Source organism: Lichenostomus cassidix, chromosome Z (genome assembly GCF_008360975.1).
Source record: "Lichenostomus cassidix isolate B80296 chromosome Z, HeHo_3.0, whole genome shotgun sequence".
Lineage (NCBI taxonomy): Eukaryota > Metazoa > Chordata > Aves > Passeriformes > Meliphagidae > Lichenostomus > Lichenostomus cassidix.
In genome coordinates this window covers 464,066-490,129 of record NC_139511.1, presented here as the reverse complement: position 1 = coordinate 490,129, position 26,064 = coordinate 464,066, and the positions used below count along the sequence as shown (strand labels likewise).

At 54.0% G+C, this 26,064-nt stretch overlaps 1 protein-coding gene across 1 annotated transcript; it reads left to right on the top strand.

Annotated features, from left to right (window-relative positions):
* The first annotated feature begins 1,287 nt into the window (after positions 1 to 1,287).
* FRMPD1 (FERM and PDZ domain containing 1) lies at positions 1,288 to 25,993 on the top strand. The gene is made up of 18 exons (XM_085041883.1): positions 1,288 to 1,593; positions 4,485 to 4,634; positions 5,269 to 5,373; positions 6,158 to 6,315; positions 7,525 to 7,627; positions 7,710 to 7,755; positions 8,773 to 8,880; positions 12,672 to 12,755; positions 12,952 to 13,047; positions 15,058 to 15,183; positions 16,295 to 16,414; positions 16,680 to 16,816; positions 17,898 to 18,024; positions 18,383 to 18,478; positions 19,401 to 19,583; positions 19,999 to 20,146; positions 20,576 to 21,328; positions 22,305 to 25,993. The coding sequence occupies exons 3-18, from the start codon at positions 5,273 to 5,275 to the stop codon at positions 24,638 to 24,640; spliced, it is 4,722 nt and encodes a 1,573-aa protein (XP_084898009.1). The 5' UTR covers positions 1,288 to 1,593; positions 4,485 to 4,634; positions 5,269 to 5,272; the 3' UTR covers positions 24,641 to 25,993.
* The last annotated feature ends 71 nt before the right edge of the window (positions 25,994 to 26,064 follow it).

The following is a 26,064-nucleotide window of genomic DNA, read 5'->3' as shown; positions in this document are numbered from 1 at the left end:
CCAGACCTGCAGCAGGACACAGAGAGCAGTGGCAGTATGTGGAGTTCTGCAAAGAATCTTTTTTATTTGGGGGGGTCTTTTGTTGGTATTTTCCCCCCTGATGTTCAATTTGCCAATGACAAGAAAGTGCTTCTCAGAGGGTGAGCTGCTTGGCTCTGTGGTGTTGTGTGTTCAGGGCCTGGGGAGGAGGATCTGTCCACGTGCTCAGAGGCAACTCTTTTCTTCACTCTGAGAAGGAGTTGTAAGTCAGAAAGCAGAGGGAAGCATTCCCTCTGTGCTGGCAGTTCTTGTCCAGGGAGATGGAGCTGAAGGGAGGAAAGTCTTCACACACTTCCACATAAGTCTATTTTTAGGAGTGAAAGCTATTCAGGAGGGAAGTATTGATTTTCCTCCTTTCCACCTTGAACGTTCTGTTTATCATTTCCTCCAGTTTGTGTGTAATGCGCCATGCACAAAGCTATTCTTGCTCTCCCCTTGTGCCCCAACCAGCTGAGGATGTACAGCCTTTGCTGAAACCAATTTTATTTGGCGCCTGAAGTCTTTGCATGCCCAGAAACTCACAATTTAAAACTATTTGTGCTCTTTGGGAGCCAGAGTGTGTCTGTCTGAAGCCTCACCACTGTCAGCTAAGAGAGGGAGTGGGGATATGCAGGTGCAGAATCTCTCTTGTCTCCCCCAGGCTGACAAAGGCTAAATTCTCTTGCTGACTGTTCTTGACTTACAGCAGCTGGATGGAGTGGGAGGGTGGTTTATTGTTTTGTTATTTTTTAGGGTTTGGTTTTTTAATTGTGGAGGTTGTTAGCTTGTTTTATTTTATTTTTCTTTATCGTTCTTTTCCTGATAGCATCTGTCTATAGACAAAAACCTGGGGTCTCCATAGTTTGAAAAAACAACAGGTCTTTTCTTAATTTTTTTTTTTTCTGTGGGATGTGGTGCTGGTGGTTATTCTTTGCCTGGTATTATCTAAAAGTGCTGAACATCTCAGGTTTTCCTTCGGAACCAAGGAAGGCCAGAGGAGCAGCCTCCCACCCTGTGCCCCTGGGGGTGATCAGATGGCAGCTGACCCGAGGGTGTGAGGGATAAACAGGTCAGCATGGCCTAAAATCCCATTAGTGACGTCTGGCAGTGTTGCTCAGTGTCACAGTGTCACCCTGTGCTGTGGCAGTGTTTCCTGTGTACTGTTTAATAGGCAAGAGGACTGCCTGTGACACACAGGGACACTCAGGGCTGGGGAGGACTCTGCTCTGCGCCCTCCTTGGGCAGCAGTGTCCCCAGCTGTGCTGTGACACTCCTGCAGCTGCAGTGACTGTGTGGCACTTTGGGCTCCCTTCATGCTGGGCAAGCCTCACATGAGCAACTCATCTCCTCAACAACCAGCAGATATCACAGTCTTACGAGACAGGATGACCATACTGGGTTTTTTGTTTTCTTTTTTTGATTTTATTTTTGTAGGAATTATGTTCCTTGTGTAAGCACAGCCAATGTGGTGGGAGCACAGAGTGCCACGGGAGCTGTAACCCTGGTCCTTCGGCTCCGTTGTCTCCCTGGCTGTATCTCCAAGAACATCTTTAGAAGCTGCTCTGTGGAAAATAGGTGAGTTACTGTTCTGTCCTCATGTCTCATCAGAACTGGCTGACCTTCAAAAGCTTTGCTGCAGAGACGCTCAGTCGTGCCAGAAGAGTCTTCTGGTGCAGCTCAGAGCCACGACTGTCAAGAAGGAGCTCAGTTTTCTTCTGCCTGCTGGGGGCAGGGATGTGCTGACCCTCTGGGCAGGAGCAGACCATGGCTGGTGAGCTGGGGTGGCCAGGGCAGGACAGCCCTGCTGCATCTCAGAGCTGCACAGTCTGAGGATGTGTCACCACATCCACAAGAGGTGCAGTTGTAGAGCCAAAGCATGGTTTGGGATGGTAGGGATCTCTACAGGCCATCTAATCCAACCCCCTGTCACAGGCAGGGCCACTTTCCATCATCCCAGGCTGCTCCAAGCACCATCCAACCTGGTCTTGAACATTTCCAGGGCTGGGACAGCCACAGCTTCTCTGGGCACACTGTGCCAGGGCCTCAGCACCCTCACTGTGAATTGCTTTTTGCTTATATGTGCTCTGAATCTGCCTCTTTTACTTTAAGCACATCATCTCTTGTCCTGTCATTACAGGTGCTGCTAAAAAGTCAGTCCCCATTTCTTATAAACTCCCTTTAGGCACTGGAAGGGGCTCTGAGGTCTCTGCAAAGCCTTCTCCTCTGCAGGCTGAACAAGTCCAGCTCTGCCAGCTTTCCTGGGAGCAGAGGTGCTCCAGACCTGTGGTTATTTTTGTGATCCTGCTCTGGACCTGCTTCCACACCTCCTTGCTGTGCTGCCCAGGGCTGGGGCAGCTCTGCAGGTGGGGTTTCAGCTGAGCACAGGGGCAGAATCCCCCCTGCCTGCTGCCCAGCTGGGGCTCAGCCCAGCACAGCGGGTTTGGGGTCCCAGCTCTCACCCATCAGCTTTTCTCACCCCCAAGTCCTTGTCCAGCAAGGCTCTTGATCTGTCCACCCCTCAGCCAGCAGCCATCCAACTCACTGCAGACTGGCATCCATTACAGGAAGTACTTGGAAAGATGCTTCCAAGAGCCCCTGTGAGTGAAGTCAGGGTGGATGGCATCCAGCGTTTTCAGCAGCTTATGGAAACATCTGATCAGGCACTTCTCTGCCAGCAGGAGCAGGAGACCTGCTGGTCCCCAGTGCTGCTCCTGCTGCCATGCTCTGCTGGGAGCCAAAGCCTTAAAGCAAAGGTGTAATAGCAAAAGTACCAGAAAAACTTTTGCCCATCAAAAAATTTCTGTTTGATGAATTAATACTTTCCACGAAATGTTGACGTGTTCTTCTTGAAAGAGGTTTGGGTTCCCTGTTGGTGAGATCTGTGCTGTGCACACCCTGACATCCCTGCAGCTGAGCTGCCCTGTGGCTGCAGGCTTTGGTGTGAGCCCTGAGCTTCAGGTCTGCTTTGCTCCTGAAGACCCAGAGTCACCCACCCAGGTTTCCTCCCAGACACAGAGCCGTGGCTCTCTGCAGGGGTCAGGTGGCCATGAAACCCCCCATGGAGTCACAGTTCCCTCTGAGTGAGTTGAAGGATCTCTGTGTCTCAGGATCCCAGCTCAAGCTGCTTAGTGATGTGCTCGGGGGCTTGGCTCAGAAATAGCTGCAGAAGGGCAGGAGGGAGCAGGAGCTGGGCTGGAGCCACCGTGGGACATCCCAGAGTGGGGAGGGGTGCCAGCTGTGTGTGCAAGGGGGTGACCCGGGGTGACCCTGTCCCACTCAGCACGTGTGGCTGCCGCTGTGCCCCAAGGATGCTGTGGGGAAGGAGGCTGCTCCTGGTGCTGTGCACTGTTTTAGGAAAATACTTGCCCAAGCTGCCTCCTCTAACACACCTGTTGTTTGGCCCAAACATTCCACTTTCCTGAAAGGACAACACGGGGTTTTCTCCCTATTATTCCGTCTGGGGTTTTTAAGTGTTTACATTTGTTCTTCAGGCTTTTCCTCCTTGTCCTACAGGTTGAGAGACTTTCTCTGGAAACTCTGTTTTGTGAAGTGCAGATAGAAAAGTCTGTCCCAGTGCGGGGGAAGGGGTGGAGCTGGAGATGGAGGTGGTGAGGAAGCACCCGAGAAAGATTGATCATGGTGCATCAGTGGCCTCCAGGCACCCAGAGCCCTTGGGAGGAAGGGGCCCTGCAGGCACAGCCTTCCCCGTGGCTCAGAGAGAATGTTTGGGTGTTTGGAGGGGAGTGGGAAAGCCAAAGTGCTTTGTGCTGCTGAGGGGAGAGGTGACATCAAAGCCAGAAGATGGCTGTGGCCACTGCCCCATGAGCCTTACAGACAGTGGGACACTGTGGCTGGGAGGGGACAGGCTGAGCAGGGACAGTGTCTGCTCAGGCTCCCTTTGATCGATTCTGAATGTTGTTCCAGGCTAGAGCTGCTGGGCTTCTGCTCCTTCTGTGGTCACTTCCTGGTCACCCCTGAGAAGGGGTCAGATTTCCCACCCCATGAGCTCTAATTTCTGAAAACACAGCTGCATCACAAGGTCCCCCTTTGTGTTTCAGAGATGCTCCTCAGGAGCAGAGACAGGAGCAGTGTGGCTAAAGGAGCTAGTTGAACTGTGTTGTGTAAGAAAGGGAGCCCAGAGAGTGCCCAGTGCAAGAACTGCTGAAAGGCTAAATTTTCTCTCTTTTCAGCCCATGGCTGAACAGGCAGGGAGCAAAAAAGATCAGGCACTTCTCAGGCACTTTCAGAGCAGAGTGGCTCCCTGCGAGGGAGAGAAGCACCAGCAAATGTGAATCCTGTCCTCCCTCCTTGGTTAGAAAATGTGAGCTGGGGGACTGCTGTGGCCTGGGAAAGTGCTGAGTGGAACAGGTCATTTCTGTTGAGACAAAACTTTTTATGCCTCATTTCTGTGAGCTTCCAGCCATCTCTGCTGCTCACAGGTTAACTCACTGATATTTCTGTTACAGCACAGTTTCTGCCATGGACCAGCAGCCTTCTGTCCCAGTATGACAGAGCATATCCCTGAGGCACAGATCTTCCTGTCCCAGCAACAGACACAAGGAAGGAGCTCAGGACGTACAGAACTCCTAGGCTGATCAGAGGGCACACTGTGAAAGGTGGATATAACAGTTTTGGGTCTGAAATACAAAGAGCTGATATTCCTCATGACTTCTGGCAGATACATATTTTGTTTCATTTTGTGTTGGGTTCCCTTGCAGCCCACGGTTCTTCCCAGGGTTAGAGCTCAGAGTATTGGCAGTGGCACACAGCTACAGGGCTTCCTGTGCCTTGCAAGACACACTCCTAGGCTGTGCAATTACCACTGATGTTTGCAGTTACAAATATCAAACCAATTACCTGGTTTGACTGAAGACTCAAGGCCTGCCAGGCCTTCACATGGCCTGTGAAGCTGACCTAACCTTTGCATTTCCATAATAAGCCTCTGGATCCATGAAATGCATGGAAAAGGAACACAGATGTCACTGCCTGCCGTGGAAGGGATCCCACTATGACCAAGCCATGGATGACCAAAAGCACCAAGAGGGGAGGCTGGGTGGGCAGGGGGGTTCTGTGAGTGTCACAGCAAGTGTTAGTTACCCTCTGTAACAGTTCATGGTCTTCACGAGGGGCCAGCAGATCACTTTGTGTCACAAATGAGTTATGAATTAGTGTTGGTAACTCTGGAAGGTGTCCAGAAGAGTTCCTCAGTCGCTCGTCATTCTGTTTTCCTGTGATTTCTGTCACTTCCAGGTAAATGGGAGATTTGGAGACTAGCTTAATCCATACACGAAAAACATGTAGAATAGAGCAAATGGTAGCAAAATGGCTTCATCGCTCTCGGGACAGCACGGCCAGGTAAGTGTGGGTTTTGTGGAAGGAATATCTGCCATCACCTTCGCTCAGAGACAGCACAAGGCTGTTCCCCAGGAACAGGGGCTGGCACAGCCTGCAGATCTCACTCCTTGTTTCCGTTCTTCTTGGGAAATATGCACATGGAAAAAGAAAAGCAACAGTGTCTTTAAGCAACCCCCTTGGCTTCCAGGGACAGATGTCCCTGCCTTGCTCTACTGTGGTTTTGTGAGGAAGAAATACAGCACTGCTCCGTGTGAAATTTGCTCTTCTCAGAGGTGGGGTCATGCTTCTCTTTGTGTTTTGCCACAGGCCCACAGTTTTGGGCAAGACTAGGTTGCATTTGTGAGGGATCCTGGTCCATGGCTGCTTTCCTTCCTTGAGGTCCATGAGTCGACATTAGGGTGGAGTGGACACACAGTGGACACACAGTGGACACACATAGGCTGGAGTGGATGCCAGCAGAAGCCGAGGGCTGTGCATTCTCTCACTGCCTTCCTGGGTGAAACTGCTGCTGTTTCTTGTGGATGGAGCTCATGGCTTGCTGTGGGGCATGCCTGGGCATCTCTTCTGTGTGAGCACTGAGCCAGGCTGGCTGGGAAGTGTGGTTACAACCAGTGTGATGCTCTCAGCCTTTTGCAGAGCCCAGGGAATTGCTGCTGCACCCAGGGGAAGTGCCAGCCTTGGTGCAGCACTGCAGCCCACTGAGAGCAGGGGAGTGTGTGAATCCAGGCCCTTTCAACAGTGTCTCTGGTGCCATCTTGTTGAATTGTCTCTTCTGATCTCGCAGGGGCAGCGTGCCTGTGATGGACAGTGCCGGGGACAGCGCAGCGCCGCCCCCCACCCGGGTCAAGGTCACTGTCACCGTGTACAAGGACCTTGTCCTGCAGCACTATGGCTTCGAGATCTGTCCCAGCCTTCCCCTGACAATCGCATCTGTCACTGCTGGTGAGCATCCTGTCCTGCCAGGCTGGGAGAGCCCAGCATGCTCCCAGGGGGTCTCAATGGTAAATTCCTGCCAGGGATTTGTAGTTCCTGAGGCTCCTGTTGGTGTGTGAGCCCTGAACCTTCGGGCAGTGTGGCTGCCTGTGGCACACAGAGCGCTGGGACATCTCAGTTCCATGGCGCCGAGCCAACGCCAGTGTCCCCACGGATCCTTCCCTGTGCCTGCTCACTGCTCACCTTCAATGCAGAGAGCTGCTCAAAGCAAAGTCCTTCCTGCTGCTTTATCTGAAACGCAGAGGAAGAATTTGATCTTATCTTAGAGAATTTCATCTTATTCTGCTGTGGTCACCACGATCTGTTGCTGAACAGACCCTGGGCTTTCAGCCCTGTAACAGCAACAGGTTTGCTGCTGGGTGCAGGGAGTGCTGAAGTCAAGCAGATCAGCTCCTCCAGCTGTAGAAGGCAGGGGTGTAACTCAAAAACTCTGAATGTCTTTCTTATTTATATATTTTTTTTAATGGGTGAACAAAACCATCTGTTTTTACCTGTTGATGTGAGTGTGGCAGCCCCCTGTTAGGGGTGTGGCTGGTGCTCTGGGTCAGGGCATTTACCCTGTCACCTCCCACTTTTCTTTGTGCTTCTTCCCATGTGAAATGTGGTGAAATTATCTGAGAGTTGTGGGGCATAAGAAGTGTTTTGGTTTTTTTTTCTGCTGTGCTTTTCTTTTTTCCTAATCAGAAAGAATCAACATTTTACTAAAATTGAGGTACAAAGAAACCTGCCCTTCTGAGCCCTGTCCTTTGCTGATGGGAGCCCATGTTTGGTTCCCAGTGGATTGCATGGTGTGCTGTGACAAGGGGACAGGCACATGCAGGAGAGGTTTCCCATGGGGCAGAGGGGAGCTCAGGTGGGGGGCATGGACACAGGCAGGGACACAGCACCCAGTGTCCTTCAACCCCTTTTGTTTTGCCATCCAGAGGCAGCTGCTGAGGGAAGCAGGGGCTGGGAGGAAAGAGGAGCTCACAGTGAGTGTCTCTGGATGTCCCTAGTGCAAATGGGGTACTTGGGGACATGGGTTAGTGGTGCACCTGGCAGTGCTGGATAAGTGGTTGGACTCCATGATCTTAGAGGGTTTTTCCAGTGTAAATGATGCTGTGATCCCGTGGTGGGAGGGTGTCTGGCAGTGCCTCACAGCATGCTGGTTGCCTACAGGGAGCACGGCGGAAGGGAAGCTGCTGCCTGGTGACCAACTGCTCATGATCAACTCCAGCACAGTGGCCGACGTGTCTGTCGAGCGGGCAGCCAGCATCATCAGGTGGGGACTGTCCTGTGCCTGGCCAGGGCCAGAGGGGCTGCAGAGGGCACAAGCCCTGGCTGACCACACGTCTCTGTTGCAGGGATGCTGGCGATGAGCTGCAGCTGACCGTCCTGCGCTGCACGGCTGTAAGTGGCCCTTGCTGGGCTCTCGTGGCACCCTCTGGCTGCACTGGCATGCAGGCTGTCAGGGGCTGGCCAAAGCCACGAGGGTGCCGTGGGCATCCTCTGCTGTCACACACACCCTTGGAGGGGCAGTGACTCCTCAGAGCCCTGGGTGCAGGGCCAGGCTGGCATGTGGCATGGGCTGCAGGGACAGAATCTGTGCTGCCTGCACCCTGGTGGGCTCAGGAAGGTCTGGACGTGCATGGGGGCTCCTCCCAAATCCCATCCTCTGTCCCTACCACGTGTCCTCAGGGCAGGATGGGGCTGTGGCAGGCCAGGAGACACAGGCACCTCTGACAGGTGAAGGATTGGCTCTGCCTGGAAGCTTCATAGGAGGATGCTGAGGGATTCTGCCACTGATCTTGGGGACCATCATACTTTACAGCACATTTGTGCACAGGGACTTGGTGGTTCCTGAGCTCATGTGGTGTCTTGTGAGCTTGATAGGACCCTGCCATGGTGAGAGCAAGGTTGTGTGGCAGTACTGCAATGGGGCCAAATGGTCTTTGAGACCTTGGGCAGCTTTCTGAATGGTTTGCAGTGCACTTTGGCAAGCCCAGTGGGGCTGGGATGTGCAGCTCCATGTGGGCTGGCAGGGGTCTGTCCATCACATGTGTTGGTTTAGGTACAGCCCCACTGCAAGGCAGCTGCTGGCAGATCCCAGTTGCTCTCTGGGGTCGTGGCTGCACTGCAGGGTGTGGGGACACACCTGAGTGCAGCAGCTGGCTCTGTGCAGTGACAGTGGCAGTGTATCCACTTGCTGGGTAGCCAGGGTTGGGTTCAGCAGCTGCCCAGGCAGGTCAAAAGGGCCTGTGGCGAGGCTGGGAGTTGAGAGGCTCCCCAGAATAGCTCTCCGTGTGGGCATGAGGCAGCTCAGTGGGAGTAGCCCCAGCACGGGTGAACAGTGTATGCCCATGCCCTCAGTAGGGGCTCTGCTCCTGCCCGTGGCTGCTGCCCTGACCAACACTGCTGTCGTTTCAGGGTGGCCCCAAGTCATCGTTCCTCACCGAGGAGAAGAGGGCGAGGCTGAAAACAAACCCCGTCAAAGTGCGGTTTGCGGAGGAGGTGCTGCTGAATGGACACTCGCAGGTCAGGGCAGCTGGGCTGGCAGGGAGGGAACGTGGGGCTCTCCCCTGGGTGGTGTCACACGGGGCTGGTGTGCCTCGGGTCACTGTGCTCCCCTGCCTGGATCCAGGCAATGCTCCCTACTGCTGCCCGAGGTGATCAGGGAAAAGCACCTCCATCTCTGGAGGGTTTTGTCTTTGACGTGTTCATTTGGACTAATGGGAAATACCCACATGTACTCCTTCCATCCTGTTCCCTGGTCAGACCTTCAGCCATCCTGTCAGCGCTGCAGGAGGCAGCTGTCATCTCTCCAAGTGCTAATCCATCCCTGGTGAACCCACACTGCAGTGAGGGCATGACAAATCCTGACCCCAGAGATGCCAGGAGAACGCTGATGTAGCTGCCAGGCTGATGTCCTGCTGCAGTAACTGGGCTGTCCCCTCCTGGGGACAGGTCACACCGTGCTCAGAGGGTTTGTCACTGTTAGGTGTGACAGTGTTCTTGAGCTGGCAGGATGGCAGCTTGTTGTCATATCGCAGCAGAGGTTTCCACAGGGCTTCCCTGGCTGCCTCCTGTGCTGCCCCTCTGCAAGGTGAGCTGTGTCACTGCTCTGCAGGCTGCTGCAACCCCATCAGTGGGTTCCCAGTGCTGGCAGCAGCCCAGCTCTGTGCCCACGGGTCTGCCTGTGCTGTTCTCCCTGTAGCAGAGGTGAGAACACTTGTATCTTCCCCACATTGTGAGCAGCTCTTGAAAGTCTCATTTTCTTCCTGTGTAACTTACTAAGCTCCCGGGGTAAATTGTGAATCATTAGCTCTGTCAAGATTGCCTTTCTTCTTTCAATGAAATACTCTGTGGTCAAAATCTCTCTCTCTGGCCACCTGCTCATTAGTGCTGTTCAGCTGTCCTGGTCTGACCAAACCTTTCTGCTTTGCAGCAATGACAAACCACCTACTGGGCCCTTTTCCCCTTTTCCTTTTCCCCTTTTCCTTTTCCCCTTTTCCTTTTCCCCTTTTCCTTTTCCCCTTTTCCTTTTCCCCTTTTCCTTTTCCCCTTTTCCTTTTCCCCTTTTCCTTTTCCCCTTTTCCTTTTCCCCTTTTCCCCTTTTCCTTTTCCCCTTTTCCTTTTCCCCTTTTCCTTTTCCCCTTTTCCTTTTCCCCTTTTCCTTTTCCCCTTTTCCTTTTCCCCTTTTCCTTTTCCCCTTTTCCTTTTCCCCTTTTCCTTTTCCCCTTTTCCTTTTCCCCTTTTCCTTTTCCCTTCCTGTCTGTCTCTCATTGCCTATCACTGGCAGGCGGGAACTCTCCCGATAGAGCTCAGAGCTTGCCCAGGGCAGGCATTTTCTCCCTTTTCCTGCACACAGGCAGAGGTGCAGCCACACGTGCCGTGGGTGTCACCTGCCCACAGGACAGTCACAGTGTGAATGCACTTGGGGACTGCTCTCCTCTGGCCCTCTCTGCAGAGCGAGAGGTCAGCTGTGCCTCCTGCTGTTTGCCAGGCTGTCTCTCTGGGCCCTGGGATCTTTCCCTTCCTGCCACGCTGCTGCAGGGCTCATCCCTGCCCTCTCAGGGGCTGTGTTCACATCCCTCAGGGGTCAGGGACACGTCTGCCTGGGATCCTGCCTGAGCTGTGTGGCACCAGGACCCTCCCTGGCACAGCATCCAGGTAGCAGGTCCCTCGGTCTGTTGGGAGATGTGACACCCAGATCACCTGGCAGGGAATGGGAAGGGGGGAATGTGCCCTGGAAGTGGTCCCAAGCAGAGATGCCTGAGAGCTTTGGGCAGGACTCCTCGTGGGACACAGGCAGACCTGAAATCACCAACAGAGCCTGCTTTCCTTATGGCTGGGATGTGACACAAGTACCTGCCTGGAGGCTCTGTGCAGCCACAGGCTGGCACTGGTGCCACAGCCCATGAGGTCTCACATCTGTGCCAGGCACTCACTGATCACAAGGCTGGTCTCAATGAGTCTGGAAAGGACCTCTTGAGAGGTCCAGAGAAGGCACTTCTGGAGGCAAAGCTGCACTCTGTGCCTCCTCAAGCCTCTGTCAGCATTGTGCTCAGCTAATCATACTTCTGCCAGTGCAGAGGAGGGATACAATCAGTCTATAGTTTGCCATTCATATAATGAGAGTATAAAGGGGGGAGAAATTAATTCAGGTCCTCAAGTCTCACTGGTGTTAGCTTCCCTCTTCACCAGCTGGATATATAACCTGTTTTGAGCAGTGAAGTATTAGCACGAAGGAAGAGTAAATAAATTTGTTGCATATTTATGACTTCTTTCTGGAAAAGCACTATCCCCCACGACAGCCCTGAGTGCTTTAAGGCTGCTCTCCTTTCCATGGGCTGACGTACTAAGGGAGCCAAAATGGGTATTATGGCCCTGAAAAACTGTACAGCCTCCTGTTTCAGTAAATATACTGCTCTTGTCATCCTAATGGAGCAGGGCTAAGTGATCCTTGTGGCGACGGGAAGGATCCCAGCGGCTGCGTTCTGCAGCTGAAACCCGAAACTGCAGGTTGGGAACATGAATTGTTAATGAGCCTCGCTGCCGTCCTGCCTGCGCTTTCTGCAGGCTGATGATGTCTTTCGGCAGCACGGAGTGATGCGCAAGGGACGTTCCCTGGGGAGCCTGGGGCAGCAGCAGGCAGTGTGCTGCTAGCAGCTGCAGCTCGGGTGAATCAGCCTCACTCCAGGCACACAGGAAGGGTATGGCTGCTGGGGCTTGCAGGGTTAATTCGTAGTAGCTCCTGACAGCCTTCACAAAAGCAGAGAAACCTCTTCTGGGGCTCAGGCTGGATAATTGGATCTGAGCGGGAGAGTGGTGATAATTTGTGTAGATGTTAAGTTTTGCTGCATGCTCACATGCTAACTGTGGCCATGGGAGCTACCAGAGGAGATGTGCAGCTGGTGTGCAGCAGCATTGCTGTCCTGGAGCTGATGGAGGAGCCAAAACCTGTCAAAGACATGATGTGTTTGGGCTAATTAGCACACGGGACTTAGATCCTGGGGTTGGGGGATAGCAGCAGTATTCTCTCTTTTTTCTCAGGGGTGACTGTAGGCAGCTTGAACCCCGCAAAATGGGGATGAGGGAGATTCAGAACTGTTTTATGTTTGCTCTGGCAGTACTTCCAGAGTGTGTGGTCTCTCTGTCTAGAGGGAGCAAGGCTGTGAGGTTTGTAACGTGTGCCACAGTAAATGAAATAGGAGAGATTGTCTTAGAAACACCATTCTTAACCGTGAGACTCTCTTGGCGAGCAGATGAATCCTTTAAGTGATGGCAGTAATGTGCTGGTCCAGGAACAGGAAAAAGACATGCTGAACAGGAAGTCCAAAATTGGAGGAATAAACCTCCTCAGCACTGAACAACCAGAGGAGCAACAGTGGAACCAGGAAGGAAGCTGCAGGTGTTCTCTGTGGAAGGAGTGGGGTGGAGGGCTGAAAGGTGATGCCCCAGGCCGCCCAGGAGGACAGAGGCCAAGTCTTCAGACCCTTCTCAAAGCAGCCAACAGAGACGTTTTTGCTGAGGGTGTCCTATCTCTGGACACTCTGGTGGCATCACGTCCTGCTTAGGAAGCCCCAGGGTTACAAATATCGGGGCAATTTGCAGTGAAAGCACGCTGAGTGTGTTTCACAGCCTCCCCGTGGTGGTGGCAGCATGGGTGGGGTGGGCAGTGCCTGGGGTGCAGCTGTGGCTGCTGCTGCTGGGGTGGTGTCAGTGTGGGGTCTGTGCTGCCCGCTGATGGGTGATGGGAAGATGCCTTTTCTGGAGGCACTGCTGGGTTCTGGAGATGAGCAGGGAGGATGACTTTCTGCTTTCAGTGCCTGCAGGATCCTCCTGAGCCGCTGGGAAGGGAATGCTGCTCCCAGGCCACGTGCAGCCGCTGCACTGCCCGGAGTATTACGGTAAAGGCATTTGTTGTGCTGTCTTTCTGTCATTCTGTGCCAGAAGCATAATCAGGAATAAAGCTTGGTGCCATGGAAGAGGGTTGCCAGGGCAGAGAAGGATTTTCCTGGATGCCAGGACTTGCTGTGCCAGGCAGAGCAGCTGGTGCCTGCAGGCTGGAAGCCCGAGGGTCCAGCTGCTGCTTTTGTTCTGCAGGGGAGCTCCCTCCTGTTCATGCCCAATGTTCTCAAGGTGTACCTGGAGAACGGACAGACGAAGGCATTCAGGTTTGAGAGCAGCACCACTGTGAAGGTAAGGATGCTTGGTGGGCTGTTCCCACCACCCCAACCCATCCCATCAGCAACCTGCAGCCTCCTGGTTGTGTTGGGAACCCGGTGGGAAGGGGATTGCTGGCTGGTGCTAGGCACACTGGATTTTCCATGTTCCAGCCTCATCTCTGCAGTCTGCTCTGTAGACATGAGTGCTGATTAACTCCCTCAGGTGGCAGAGCAGCATCTGAGGGGATGATCCTGCTGAATGGAGAGTGGTTGTCCCTCAGATCACATCTGCTGGGGGCATCTTGGACATCATTCCCCTCAGAACGCAGTGCTGCTCTGCTGCATTGATCCAGCCCATCCCATAATTGCTCTGCTTGGACATAGCCTTACACACTTCCAGTGTTTCTGGCCTGGTTGTTGTAGCTGCTCAGTGTTTACGTTGGATGTACTAAGATTTGGCTGTGCCCAGGGGTTGGAGGTGTGACTCACTTAAAGGACACATGGTGTCCTGCAGCAGTGCAGCTGCTGTGGAAGAGAGTCACGATGGACAGATGTTCTGGGGTCATCAGGCTGGAAGGATATCAAGGGGAAATACAACGAGATTTTATTTATCATGCAGTGAAAACTTTTCTCAAAAAGGAGAAGTTTGTCAAGTTCATCCAGGCTTTACAAAACCATCATGGTCTCTCAGGCAAGTAAGTGTCTGCAAGTGTTTTGACTTGCAGGGACTAGAAAAAGAAAATAGTCAAATAAAGCAAGGAGGTGGTAAAGAAAGGGGAGGTGAGTTGTAAAGAGACATTTGAATGGCTTTACCCAAGGGTTTAATTTCTAAAGGATGGATTAGATCTTTGTCTTTGACATGAGTTTCTCAGCTCTTACATGGAGCAAGTTTTCCCAGTCTTTGAGACTAGCCCTCACCAGTGCGCTCCAGAAACACCTAAATTAGTAAAATGCTTCCAGAGTTAGGGGTTTCCAGAAATATCTCTGTGGCTTGAGACATCCTGGCTTAAAACTGAGGTGAGTCAAACATTTATGCTTGCCTCAAGACACTTGAGCGAGTCTAAGGTCTTCTGCTCTCAATCTGTGCTCAGTCAAGCCTGAGGTGATATTTTCTGTTTTTCCAAAAATAAGCTTCTTAGTATACTGACAGAATTTTCTATGACAACTGTAACACCAAATTCAGTCCGATTTGGGAAGATTTTTATAATTTTACTCTCAAATTCTTGTTTAATGGAGAGGAAAAGTGTTTTTCACCAGGTCTTTGTAGTTTCTTCACAAATCACAGAATCACAAACTGATTTGGGCTGGAAGGGACCTTAGAGACCATCCAGTTCCAGACTCCCATCATGGGCAGAGACACCTTTCACTAGACCAGGTTGCTTCAAGTCCTGTCCAGCCTGACCTTGGACACTTCAGGGACAGAGCATCCACATCCAAATGTTGTAGAGCTCTAGAAAGCTGGAATAAGAGCACCTCCTTCTCTGGCTAGAAAAACTGCATGCCCTTTTTGTTTTGATTCCTTCTTAAATATGTCATCACAGAGGCCTAACCAGCCTCTCTAATTGGCCCAGGCTTGGCCAGCAGCATGCCCATCATCTTCAAAGACATCAGAAATTTGCTCTACTGGATATGGTGGAAGCTTCCAGAAGCTTCTCACAGGAGCCATCTTTGTGGTCCCTCCACTACCAGAAATTGGGCCAAGCAAAGCCAACACAACAGCAAACACTTGGATCAAGGGTGACAGAAAGTGGTCAATACCACTCAGCTGAAAACTGTAAAATTCTGAGTGTGAGGCAGATCAGGACAGGCAGCTCCAGGAAATAGATTTTATACCTGTGGCACCCTGGAGTTTGCACGTTGGTGACCTCTTACCATGGCAAGCTGCAGCTTCCCCACCGTGTCCTGCTGGGATGCTTTGTGCTCTGTCCATCCCAGCCCCTGCACTGCTCTGCAGGCTGCAGTCACACCGTGACCGTGACACCCACGTGCTGTGTGAGTGTGCTGGTGCCAGGTCTGAGCTCTGTGTCCCCTGTGCCCCCACCAGGACATCGTGCTGACCCTGCAGGAGAAGCTGTCCATCCGCAGCATCGCCCACTTTGCACTGGTGCTGGAGGAGCAGTACAACCTGGCCAAGATCCACCTGCTGCACGAGGAGGAGCTCATTGCGCAGGTGAGCAGAGCCCCCAAGTGTCCCTGCGTGTCCCTCTGCCCCAGGAACAGAGGCCAGAGAGGGGCAGGGGGAGCCCAGCGCTGCAGGTGTCAGCAGAGGGTGCCATGGTGTTCTCCCTGTGCCTCAGCAAGTGGCACTGTGGGAGCATCCTGCCCCCTCTGTGGAGTGCCCACACAGCAGTGCCCGTGGCCTGGTGTTGCCTGGACCGTGTAGAGCAGCCATGGATGACATCCCTTGTGCCACCTGTCACTTTGCCCATCCGCAGGGGACTGCTTGAGCCATGAAACAGCTCTAAGACAGCTGTGCATGACCTCACTAAGTACAGTTCCCTGAGCAGTCAGACCATTCACCCAGGCAGGGACCACTTGGATTAAATTCTGAATCAGTAGTTTGTGTCCTGTAAACATGAGGTGAGCTCATGTAATCTTGCTGCTCTTGCAGTGGTCCTTGGCTCATTCACTTTGTGGGGAAGCACCTGCTCAGGCCTCTCAGCTCCATGCTGATGGGTTTGTTGGTTGGCAGCCCACTGCAGGGGGCTTCATGGAATCATATGTAGAGTATCCTGAACTGGAAGGGCCACACAGGGATCATTGTGTTCAAGTCCCTCGGTGGCTGATGCTGTCAGACCACTGAGCACACGGGTCAGAGGATTTCCACTGGGTAGGATTTGCCCAGGATAAAATATGCTGACGTATAACTCACAGTCTTGACATTGTATTGACATTACAGTGATGATTCAGGGGTCTGTTTAGAGCTGCTTTGTCTCGTGACTGAGCTCCAGAGCAGAGCAGCCTCTGCCCCTTCCCACCCTGTTATCACACAGCCCCAAAGCCTCTGTCCTGCTCACACTGCAGGCGTGTGGGATCAGTGGGTATTTAAATGAAGTGCTGCTGTCAAAGGCCTTCTGAGCTGCTGCAGGGAGAAGAAAACAGTTGAAGAATCAGAGATAAAATTACAAACATTAGCAAAGTCTCCTTGTGTTTGTTAAGGACAATCTGCATCATCCACTTGCCAGCAGCTTTAAACAATTCCTGTGGGTTTGAACAAGCAAAGGCTCATCACGCACTTGTGGAGGGAGGGCTTGTGGTGTGATGCCCTCTGTCTGTTGCAGGTGGTCCAGAAAAGAGACTCTCATGACTACCGGTGCCTCTTCAGAGTATGCTTTATCCCCAAGGACCCCTTGGACCTCATGCAGGAAGACCCAGTGGCCTTTGAATATCTGTACTTGCAGGTGACACTGGGGCATTGCATGCTTAGGAATCCCTTTTCACCCCATTCTCGTTTTTCCTTTAACCCAGAAAGTGCCTCATACTGGCTCAGTTATATAGATGTTGAATGCACAGCACTTAAAATCACAGCATTTCAATTTGATTTGTCCTAAATTCTTATATCAACTTATGTGCTTGACTGGTGGAACCCTTAATTGGGTGTGTGGTGTGACATCAGCAGTCTTGTTCTGTCTTCTTCCTGAGCTAACTGTGCTCTGTTTGCTCCAGAGCTGCAGCGATGTGCTCCAGGAGAGGTTTGCTGTGGAAATGAAGTGCAGCGTGGCGTTACGTCTGGCTGCTCTGCACATTCAGGAGAGGATCTATTCCTGTGCTCAGCCACAGAAAGTGTCCTTGAAATACATCGAGTAAGTTCGCTAATTTCTGTGTTCTATTGTGGCAAAAGAAGGAGCCACGTCAGAGTGGCATCAGCTCTCAGTTTGCCCAGTGTTTAGCTCTGCACAGGAGGCCAAAGGGGGCTGCAGCCTCTTGGTTGTGCTGCTTGTTTTAGGGCAGGGTGGCCCCATGGATCTCCCTGTCCTTGACCTTCTGAGCGACCTGAGTAGTAGAAGCAGTGAACACCTGGGCGTGTCCCGAGGCAGAGGGAGGTTCTAATCTGTCACAGGGGTAGGGCAGGGACTTGAAACTGCAGATCTCTCACCCACTGGTGGTTACCCAAGCTGCTCCTGCCAATATTGATGGCAGTATCTGAAGAGAGAGGCTGTAATCATCAACTTGGCACAGCCAGCACATCTCTTGATTCACCAGAAGCATGCCAGAAATACCTCCTTTGGGCAACAGTGCTGGATCCTGTCAAGTATTGGGACCTGTGGGGAAATGACCAAACAATGCTTTCACAAGAAGCAGGTGTGCCATGCTGCATGTTGGTTCTCTTACACTGTACCTGTCCTAGAGAAGCCCCTACTCTAGGAAGTGGTGACGAGCTCGTTGTTAATTACCAGGCACTGATGTGATGACAGACAGTGGCATGCACTGCTGCAGCCACCTTGTGTGCAGCCAGATGTGCCCAGCTGTGTTCAGGGACTGGAGGGTGAGGGATAGCTGCAGTGCTAAATACTCACGGGTAGTTAGTGCTTGGGCTGAATAAACTCACCAGCAGCACACATGGCCCACAATTTGGGTCTGGGAAACTGAATGTGCTGAACTGTCATAATCCTGTCACCAAAGTGAGGTGCATGCAATAACAGCATGGTGAGGGGAGATTGGGACTGTCCTGCTAACAAAGGTTGTGAATTACCTCCTGGGCATTTTGCATGACAGTGCACATTGTCCAGCCCCGTACCTGACTGGGTGGCAGGTGCAGGTGGCAGTGAATTTGAATGAGTCAGGTCTCTGGGTGTGTCACACCTCTGGCTGCGTGGTGCCTCTGCCCTGTCCTGTGGTGCTGGGGGTCAGCATGGCCAGGACCCCCTGTGCTCTTTCTGCCAGGAGGGACTGGGGAATTGAGAACTTCATCTCACCCACCTTGCTTCGAAACATGAGAGGGAAGGACATCAAGAAAGCCATCAGCTACCACCTGAAGCGGAACCAGGTGCTGCTGGACCCTCGGCAGAAGGTAGTGTGTGAGCCCCAGGTCACAGTGCCTGCCAGGATGGTGGCAGCGTCGCTTGGGGCTGAAAAGGCAGTGCCCTCCCTCCGTGGGTCTGCTCCTCGTGTGCTGCTTGGGGCTTTGCTCCTGCTTTCCATCCTCTGCACACACTCCCTGATTTCCCTGCACCGCTTGTGCTGCTGCACTTTGCTGTGGGGTGCCAGGTGCCCCATGGGCCACGTGGGATGGTTCATGGTTCACCCCTGTCTGTCCAGACTGAGCTTGCTGTGTTGGTCACATACCCAGCCCTGCACCAAAGAATGTCTCCCACCCTGCAGCTGTCTGCAGTGTTTCTGAACTGTGTTTTCTCTCTTGCCAAACCAAGCACACACTCACAGCAACCCAGGTGCGCCTGAACTACCTGCAGATCCTGGGGGAGCTGAAGATGTACAGTGGGAAGATCTTCAATGCCACGATGATGGTACGAGCAGTTTATTTATGTAATTGTTTTCGGTGTGCTGTCCTACTAGTCACACTGCTTCTCTGTGTCCTGGAATATCATGGTAGATGTTGGCAAGGGAGTCTGCTGGAGTAACTCAGCATGGTTCCATTATGCAGAATACAGACCAGCCTACTCAATAGTTATGTATGTTTTTTCTAATTGAAAGCTGTGACTCTTGCTCTTCATATAAAGCCTGTCTATACTTTGTGTGCTGTAAAGTACTTGAGAAATCTGGACAGGCTTCAGACCCTTGAAAATACCCTGAAAACACTGAAACTTCACTGCAAAAAAGAACTCTGATCTTTTTAAAAAATGTTTCTTGGGTTGTTGATTTTTCTGCCTGTCCCCCCCTGGGTCTGTGCTGAGCTGCCAAACACAAGCTGTGTAACACAGGGAGCTGAGCAATGCTGGTGGGTCTGTAGCAGGGCGAGATCTCACCCATGGGTCACAAAGTTTACACCTACATGCAAACTGAACAATTTCTGCCAGATTATATCTGCATTAATTCATTTTTCTTTAACTGTCTCACCCTAACGGAAAGCACAGACATTTCCTCCAAACCCAGAAATGTTGCTGCAAAGTTTCTACCCTGCAGCCGTAGCAGGTCTCACTGGGTCCATTGGGGACACAGTGGCCCACCAGGTGACACTGCTGACAGCAGACAAACACGTCTGTGGATCTGCCGGGTGCCTGGTGCATCCCTGGGGCACCAGGGGACATGGGAAGCTGACAGTTCTTGTGGGGGGAAAGAGCTCTGGGCTGCTCTTGTGGCAGCCAAGGGGCAAAGAGAGCCCTGTGCTGAGATCCCAATGAGGCTGGGTGGCTGCAAGGTCCCTGCCCAGCACAGCTGAAGGGATGCCTGCCCAGGTTTTGTTGACAGGTTTAACCTGTGCCCCCACAGCTGCAGGACAGGGAGTCCTACGTGGCACTGCTGGTGGGCGCCAAGCACGGGGTGAGCCAGATCATCAACAGCAAGCTCAACATCATCACCAGCATGGCTGAGTTCTCCAGCATCAGCAGGGTGGAGCTCAGCGACGAGTCCGAGCGAGTGAGCACCGTCAAGATCTACCTGCAGGACCTGAAGGTGAGCAGCTGTGTGGGGACAGAGGCACAGGGGAGTCACTTGCACCATCAGCTCTTCTCCAAATCCAGCACCAGGCTCAGGGTGTCAGCAGTATGGAAAGCTTAGAACAGACTTAGACAGGAGGGAAAGCTCATAAGAAGAACCAAAAAAGTTACTAAAAAGAAGTGATTCTTCCTGCTGAGGAAAAGTGATTCTCCCTCCATCAGTGAGACACATCAAAGGCACAAAAGACGAGAAAAATTAATTACTCTTGTGTGTGTCTCCTGCAAAAACAAACTGAGGAAAGTTTGAGAGAGAGGGGTTGCCTTGTCATTGTGCAGCCTGTTCCTGCAGACTGTGATACAAACAATATTTGTTTATTCTAATCTTTTTTACTCTTTTCTCCCACACACCCCCAAAAAATTAACAAAAAAAGGTGCTCACTCTGCTGCTGGAATCAAACAGTGCGAAGGATCTTGTCTGCCTCATTGCTGGCTACTATAGACTCTTAGTGGATGCAAACGTCTCCATATTTACCTGGGGAGAGAAAAAACAGCAACTGCATCGTGTCTCAGCTGAAGAAGGTTAAAAAACGCCAGCTTTTTTTGATCAAAGAGTGGGGAGGAAGCGGGTGGATGACCCAACTCTGGAGATGTTATTCCCTCCTGGGAACAGCACTGTGTGGGACCAATAGCCCAAGGCTGTGTGGTGGCACCTGCATGTGTTTAAGGCTGGATTTGATGATCTCAGAGGGCTTTTCCAGCAGTCATGGTTCTGCGATGGCTGCAGGCTTGTGGGGGTCGCAGACCGAGGCTCAGGCCGAGGGGTGAACCGGCAGCTGCCCTGCAGCTCCAGGGGTGCTCTGGGATAAAAACACCCCACAGGTCCAGCTGCACCTTCCCTTGTTGGCTGCTGGGCTGGCAAGGGCTGAGTCCCCTGGGTCCCCTGGGTAGTGTGTGGCTGATCCCCCTCCCCAGCCACGGGATGAGCTGACCAGTCTGTTTAAATCCCAGGGTATGAATCCCGAGCCTGCAGCGACTCTGAAGATTCCTGCGACCCGGATTCCTCCTCGGAGCGCCGTGGGGACACGCCCGCGGTGTGTGGCAGCGAGGAGGGACGGGGAGAGCCCTGCAGCCCCGAGGGGAGCAGCGCAGAGCCCCAGGCTGCCGGGGGTGACCCGCGGAACGGGGGTGACAACCCCACGGACAGCACGTCCGAGGCTTCCGACTCGGCCAACACCGAGAGCCGAGGCTTCAAGACGAGCGGCTCCAGCGACTCCATGGATGCGCTGGAGGAGGATGAGCTGGAAGCGTGCTCTTCCTCCCGGCCGGAGCTGTTCCAGTTCTACACGCCGACCGTGCAGGAGATGAGCAGCTCGGACAGGAGCTTCGTGCCGGTGTGTGCCGCAGGGAGCCCCGGCGGGGCAGCAGCCGCGGACTACTTCTGCTTCTTGCAGGTGCCGCCGGCGGAGCGGCGAGAGCCCGCGGGGAGCCCCTCGGAGCAGGGAGCGGCCGCGTCCACTCTGCAGGTCAGGCTGTCCGAGAGGGACACCACGGGCTACTACAGCCTGTGCTACAGCACATCCCCCGCGGGCAGCGCGCAGGGCAGCGGCGCCGGCCCGGGACACGGCCCGACTGACCAGGCAGGGCGCGACGCAGGGGACAGCCACCTCGTCCTGAAGCCGCCCCCGGGCTTCGGCGACTCCAGCTCCGAGGAGGAGTTCTACGATGCTGCGGACAGGCTCAGCCCTCCGGACACGCTGGCAGGTAAACTCACACCCACTGGCTGCAGGTCTTTCCTCCCGCTGCCCGCGCTGGGGTGCTGCCTCTCCTCCCATCGCTCTTCCCGAGGGACTCAGCTTCCAGCGCTTGGCAGTTCCTCCAGGACTTCTGACCACCCATTCTCCACAGAGCACTCCTCAGCACGGTTACAGTGACATTGCAGCCCAATTAGTTATTGCATGCAAACACTGGGTCTTGGGGAAAGTCAGTTTTCAGATGAGTGTGGCATTCTGGAATCTATACTCTCTTCCTCTCAGCTAAGGAGACCCAAACCCTGTAAAACATTGTTCCTCACACCTCGAAGATCAAAGGTTATGTTCAAGTCAGGGGCTTGTTCCTTAGCTGGGTCAAGGATTCCAGGGCTGAGCAGCTCGCTGGCCATTGTATTTTCTCAGAATGGAGAGGATTCTTGTTTCTGGAGTAATCAGCTCTTTCAATATTAACTGAACCTCTTAAGATTTTGATTTGTGCCATTAGAACAGTTTTGGCTTTTATATTAATGCACAGTCACTGTACTGTATTCAGGCAAAACCTGTCATCTCTGGAAATTTTTATCACCTAAATATCCAGCTGGGAACCTCTGACCATGTTTCTATTTGATGATAAGCCTACAGCTGTGGGCAGTGCTCTTGTAGGTCTGCTCCTGGGAGTTTGCCTGGGGAATTACAGCGGCACCTGCCTTCAGGTGAAGTGATTCCAGAGCCTTCATCACTAACCCTGGGCTTCTGTCCTTGTAGCCACACACCCAGGCTCTGCCTTTTCCTTGACATCCAGCTCCAAATGGGTACTTGATCGTGAGACACCATTTCCTTTTGCCCTCGAGAGCCAGGCATTGCTGACAGACATTTGTGTCTGTGATTCTGAGTCCTGTGCCAAGAGCTTTTTGACCCACTGTGTAGGCATGTGGATATTCTGCTGCCCAGGACTACTTCCTGATTTCCATGTTTTTTCTTGCCATCAGGCTGTGTTATGACATCCTGGGAGGGTACAGAGAACTCCTCCTGCATCCCAAAGAGGCTGAGGTGCTACAGCTTGGGGGAGAACCCATCAACGAAGCAGGCAGGGCAGGAGAAGGAGCTGACCTACACCAAGAGCCTGAGGCAGAGAAGATCTTTTCTGAAAACTGATTACACCTCACAGGTCAGTTTCCCTGCAGCTCTCCCAGGCTCTCCACAGAGCTGCTGCTCCTGGCCACCCACTCAGCGTTCCACAGAGGACACGGGGAAGGACATGGAGAAGGGGCTTCCTATGGCCCCCCAGGCCCAGAGGGACACCACTGGTGCAGACCCCCACTCTGATCCGATTGACATGGAGCCCGACACCACAGAGACAAAGTCAATGATGGAATGGGTGGTTTCATCCGTTTTGGACGTTCACCATCCTGGTGACCAGTGTGGGGAGGACAGCAGCGTGCAGCCAGCACGCCCCCCTTTGCTGTCCCTGGAGGAAGCTGAGCCCCTTCCCAAAGGGCAGAGTGGAGCTGCCCAGGGAAGCTCCCCGGTGGAGACAGATCCTGGGTGTCTGAGCGAGGAGAGCTGTGTGCCCACTGGAGGCTGGCAGAGCCACGGGGCACAGGAGAAGGGGGGTGAGGCAGTGGCCACCCAGCACCAGGCCAGTGCTGTGCCCTCGCCCTGGCGTCCGGAGGGGAGCTGTGCTGGCGAGCTCCTGCTGCTGCCATCGGCTCCTGGTCCCACCACAGCCCCTCCCCAGGACCAGGGGCTGCTCCCTGTGGGTGTGGAGCCTTCCCTGGCTCCCTGTCAGGAGAGCAAAGCTGATGATCAGTGCTGTAGCATGGGCAAGGGCAGTGCCAATGGCGATGGCGATGGCTGGGCCCATGGTCAGTGCTGTGCTGATGGTGATCACCGTGCCGATGGTGAGAGCTGTGCCAGTGGTCAGTGCTGTGCCAACAGCGGTGATGGGGCCATGGCCCAGGTGAGGGGCCAACAGGTGGTGCATGGGGAGGCCCTGAGGAAAGTGCACGAAGGCCATGTGGGGTTCCCAGACACAGCCCAGCTCCTGGCAGGCTGTGGTGGTGCCTCAGGGGTTCTCAGCCGCCTCTCTTGGCTCTCATTCGGGCTGAGGGCACACCCTGCATCACCCAGCCCACTGCAGGACAGGGTGGATGTCCCTCTAGAGGAATGTCTCCAAGAGATGTCCCCTTTGGCCTGTCTGAGGACCAGCGGGTGTGTGGGGGTCAGTGCTGTCAGAAGGGAGATGCCAACATGCCCTGCTGGAGCAGGCTTTGGCAAGGAGCTGGTGAGCAGCGAGGGGCTGGGCAAAGGACAACCCACAAGAGACACAGGAGATGTGGCTCCACAGGAGCCACAGCCTGCACAGGCTTCTCTTCCCAGAGAACAGGCTGCCGGGGTGGGCAAGGACTCCTGCCTGGCTCCATCTGCAGAGCTTTCTGTCTCCTCAGTCCCAGTTCCCTTGGGGAAAGGAGCAGAAGACCACAGAGCTGCAAAACACACCTTGCTCTGTTTTAACCCTGAGGAGGGTGAGCAGAACCCTTCAGCCCCCATCCTGGCCAGGCCCCTGGGCTGTTCCCCAGCGCTGCATGGGTTGGGCAGCTGTGGTTGCCAGCTGCCCTACGTCAGCTGCTTCCCCCAGCCCCGCAGCCAGGGCGAGGGGAGCTCTGGTGAAACCAGCTCTCCCCCATTCCCAGCGCCCCTCACCACCCCACCCTCCAGCAGCTGCAGCCTTCCCAGGATCCCTGACAGTGGTTTCCCAGTCTCCCTTGCTGGGGATGTGGCAGGGCAGGACCCCCACATCCAAGTGCTCGGGCAGCTGAAGGACCAGGCATGGATGAGCCCTGCGGATTTCTCCCGCTTCCTGGCCTACACTGCAGAGCTCCAGGAGGTTGTAGGGAAGCTCTGTGGGAACCAGGCAGCCCACCTGCATGAGCAATGTGCAGAGCAGGGTGCCGAGAGCAAGGGTGCCCTGGGCTGGGCTTCCCAGGACCTGCTGTCCAGCTGTCAGGCACTTCTGAGCACAGAGCAACCTCTCACTGAGGTGCAGTGTGCACTGAGGGCAACGTTTGACCGCCTGGTTCACCTGGCAGTGACCTGCTTCCAGGTGACACACTGCAGGCGCTGCAGGCAGAGGCAGCAGGAGCTGGGAGCTGCCCTGGGGGATGTGGTGGGCACCTACCAGCAGCTGGTGCAGGCTCTCCACCAGCAGCTCCATGGGCAGGTCTGCCCTGAGCTGGGCACCAAGCTCCTTGCCCGCCAGCACACGGCCCTCTCAGCTGCCATCTTCTGTCTCCTGCAGCAGTTCAGGGCCTCCCCATGCCTGTAACAGGCTGGCTGGGGGCTCATTAGGGCACTGAGGGGGACAGAGGCCCAACATGTGCCCTCTGTCCACCTCAGGCTCTCCTCCAGGAGATGTTTAGCCCCAGGATGGCCATGTGAGGACATGCCCACACTTCCTGGCTGGGCTCCCCAAGACCAACCATGCCCCAGGGTGCTCTTGAAGCACTTCAGTGTGTATCTTTCCTAGGGCTCATCCCTTTCCTCCCACAGGCCATGCAGGTGGTGTCTCACGGTGTTGTCTCAGCTGCCTTTATCACCCATTGGGGAAGGGTGGAAGCCTTTCAGTCTGCCTGTCATCCACTCTGCTCTGCAGGCAGGCTCTGGACTGAGGGGCCATGAAACCCCATCCTGGCCTAATGTGAAGGACCCCAGGTGGCTTTCTCCACCTTCTGTGGCTGAGGGAACACAGTGATGCTGTGTTCAGCTGGCAGGAGAGGGTCATCCCAGGCCAGGGCAGCAGCACCATATCCTGCTACCCCGCTGCATTTCCTATGTCAGCAGCTCCTCTGTTGCCACCTGCTGATGAGTGAGACAGGCCCTGATTAGCTCCCACCCCACCGTGGAGCTGCTCACATCTCTGTGTCTGCCAGAAGACATGAGCAAACCCCAACACCACCGTGCTGCAGCCAGAGCTGTGCAGGGACCACCATGGGCTCCCTTGGCGAGGAGCAGTCCTGTCCCACTCCCACCAGGTCAGGCGTGACCTGGAAGGTGTCTCACTGTGCCTTCCCCACGAGGCAGCACTGCAGTGCCCTTGGACAGAGGGGGCAGAGGCAAATCCCTCATTGCTGAGGTCCAGCCCAGGCTTTGGGTGGTGGCTGCCTTTCCCCAAGGAGCTGTTGCTGCAGCCCAGTGTGCTCAGGGTGACAGGGGGTCTGCGCCAGGCAGCTGAGGACCAGGGATGGGCTTGAGTGATGGCACCACTGCTCCCCAGGCACTGTGGGGACAGGACTGTCCCCTGGCTCCGGGACACCCAAGGGGACCATCTCCCCATCCAGATTGCCAAGAGCCCCCAGGGCACAGCAGCAAGCAGTGGCCAACCCTGACACCACAACACCCTAAGCCTCTGTCGTGGCTTAACCTGATCCCCCATTAACACCTGGCTTGGGTTGAACCATGACAGCCCCCAGAAACTGCTCCTGCAGACCCCACTGATAAATGCACCTGGGCATGACCCCCAGGGGTGTGAAAGGGTCTTGCTGTGAGACAGGAATGAAAACACATAACCAAACTTACCTCAGATGACCTTCAGGTCTTGCTGCCACTGGCCATGGGTTTTAGTGCTTTTGGCAGCAATGGCTGAGGTAATGTATTGACTCAGCAGCACCAAACACACTTTTTGCTGTGGCTGTGGCATGTGTCACTGCTCTGTGCAGGGCACAGCCAAGCCCAGGCACCTCCCAGCAGGGA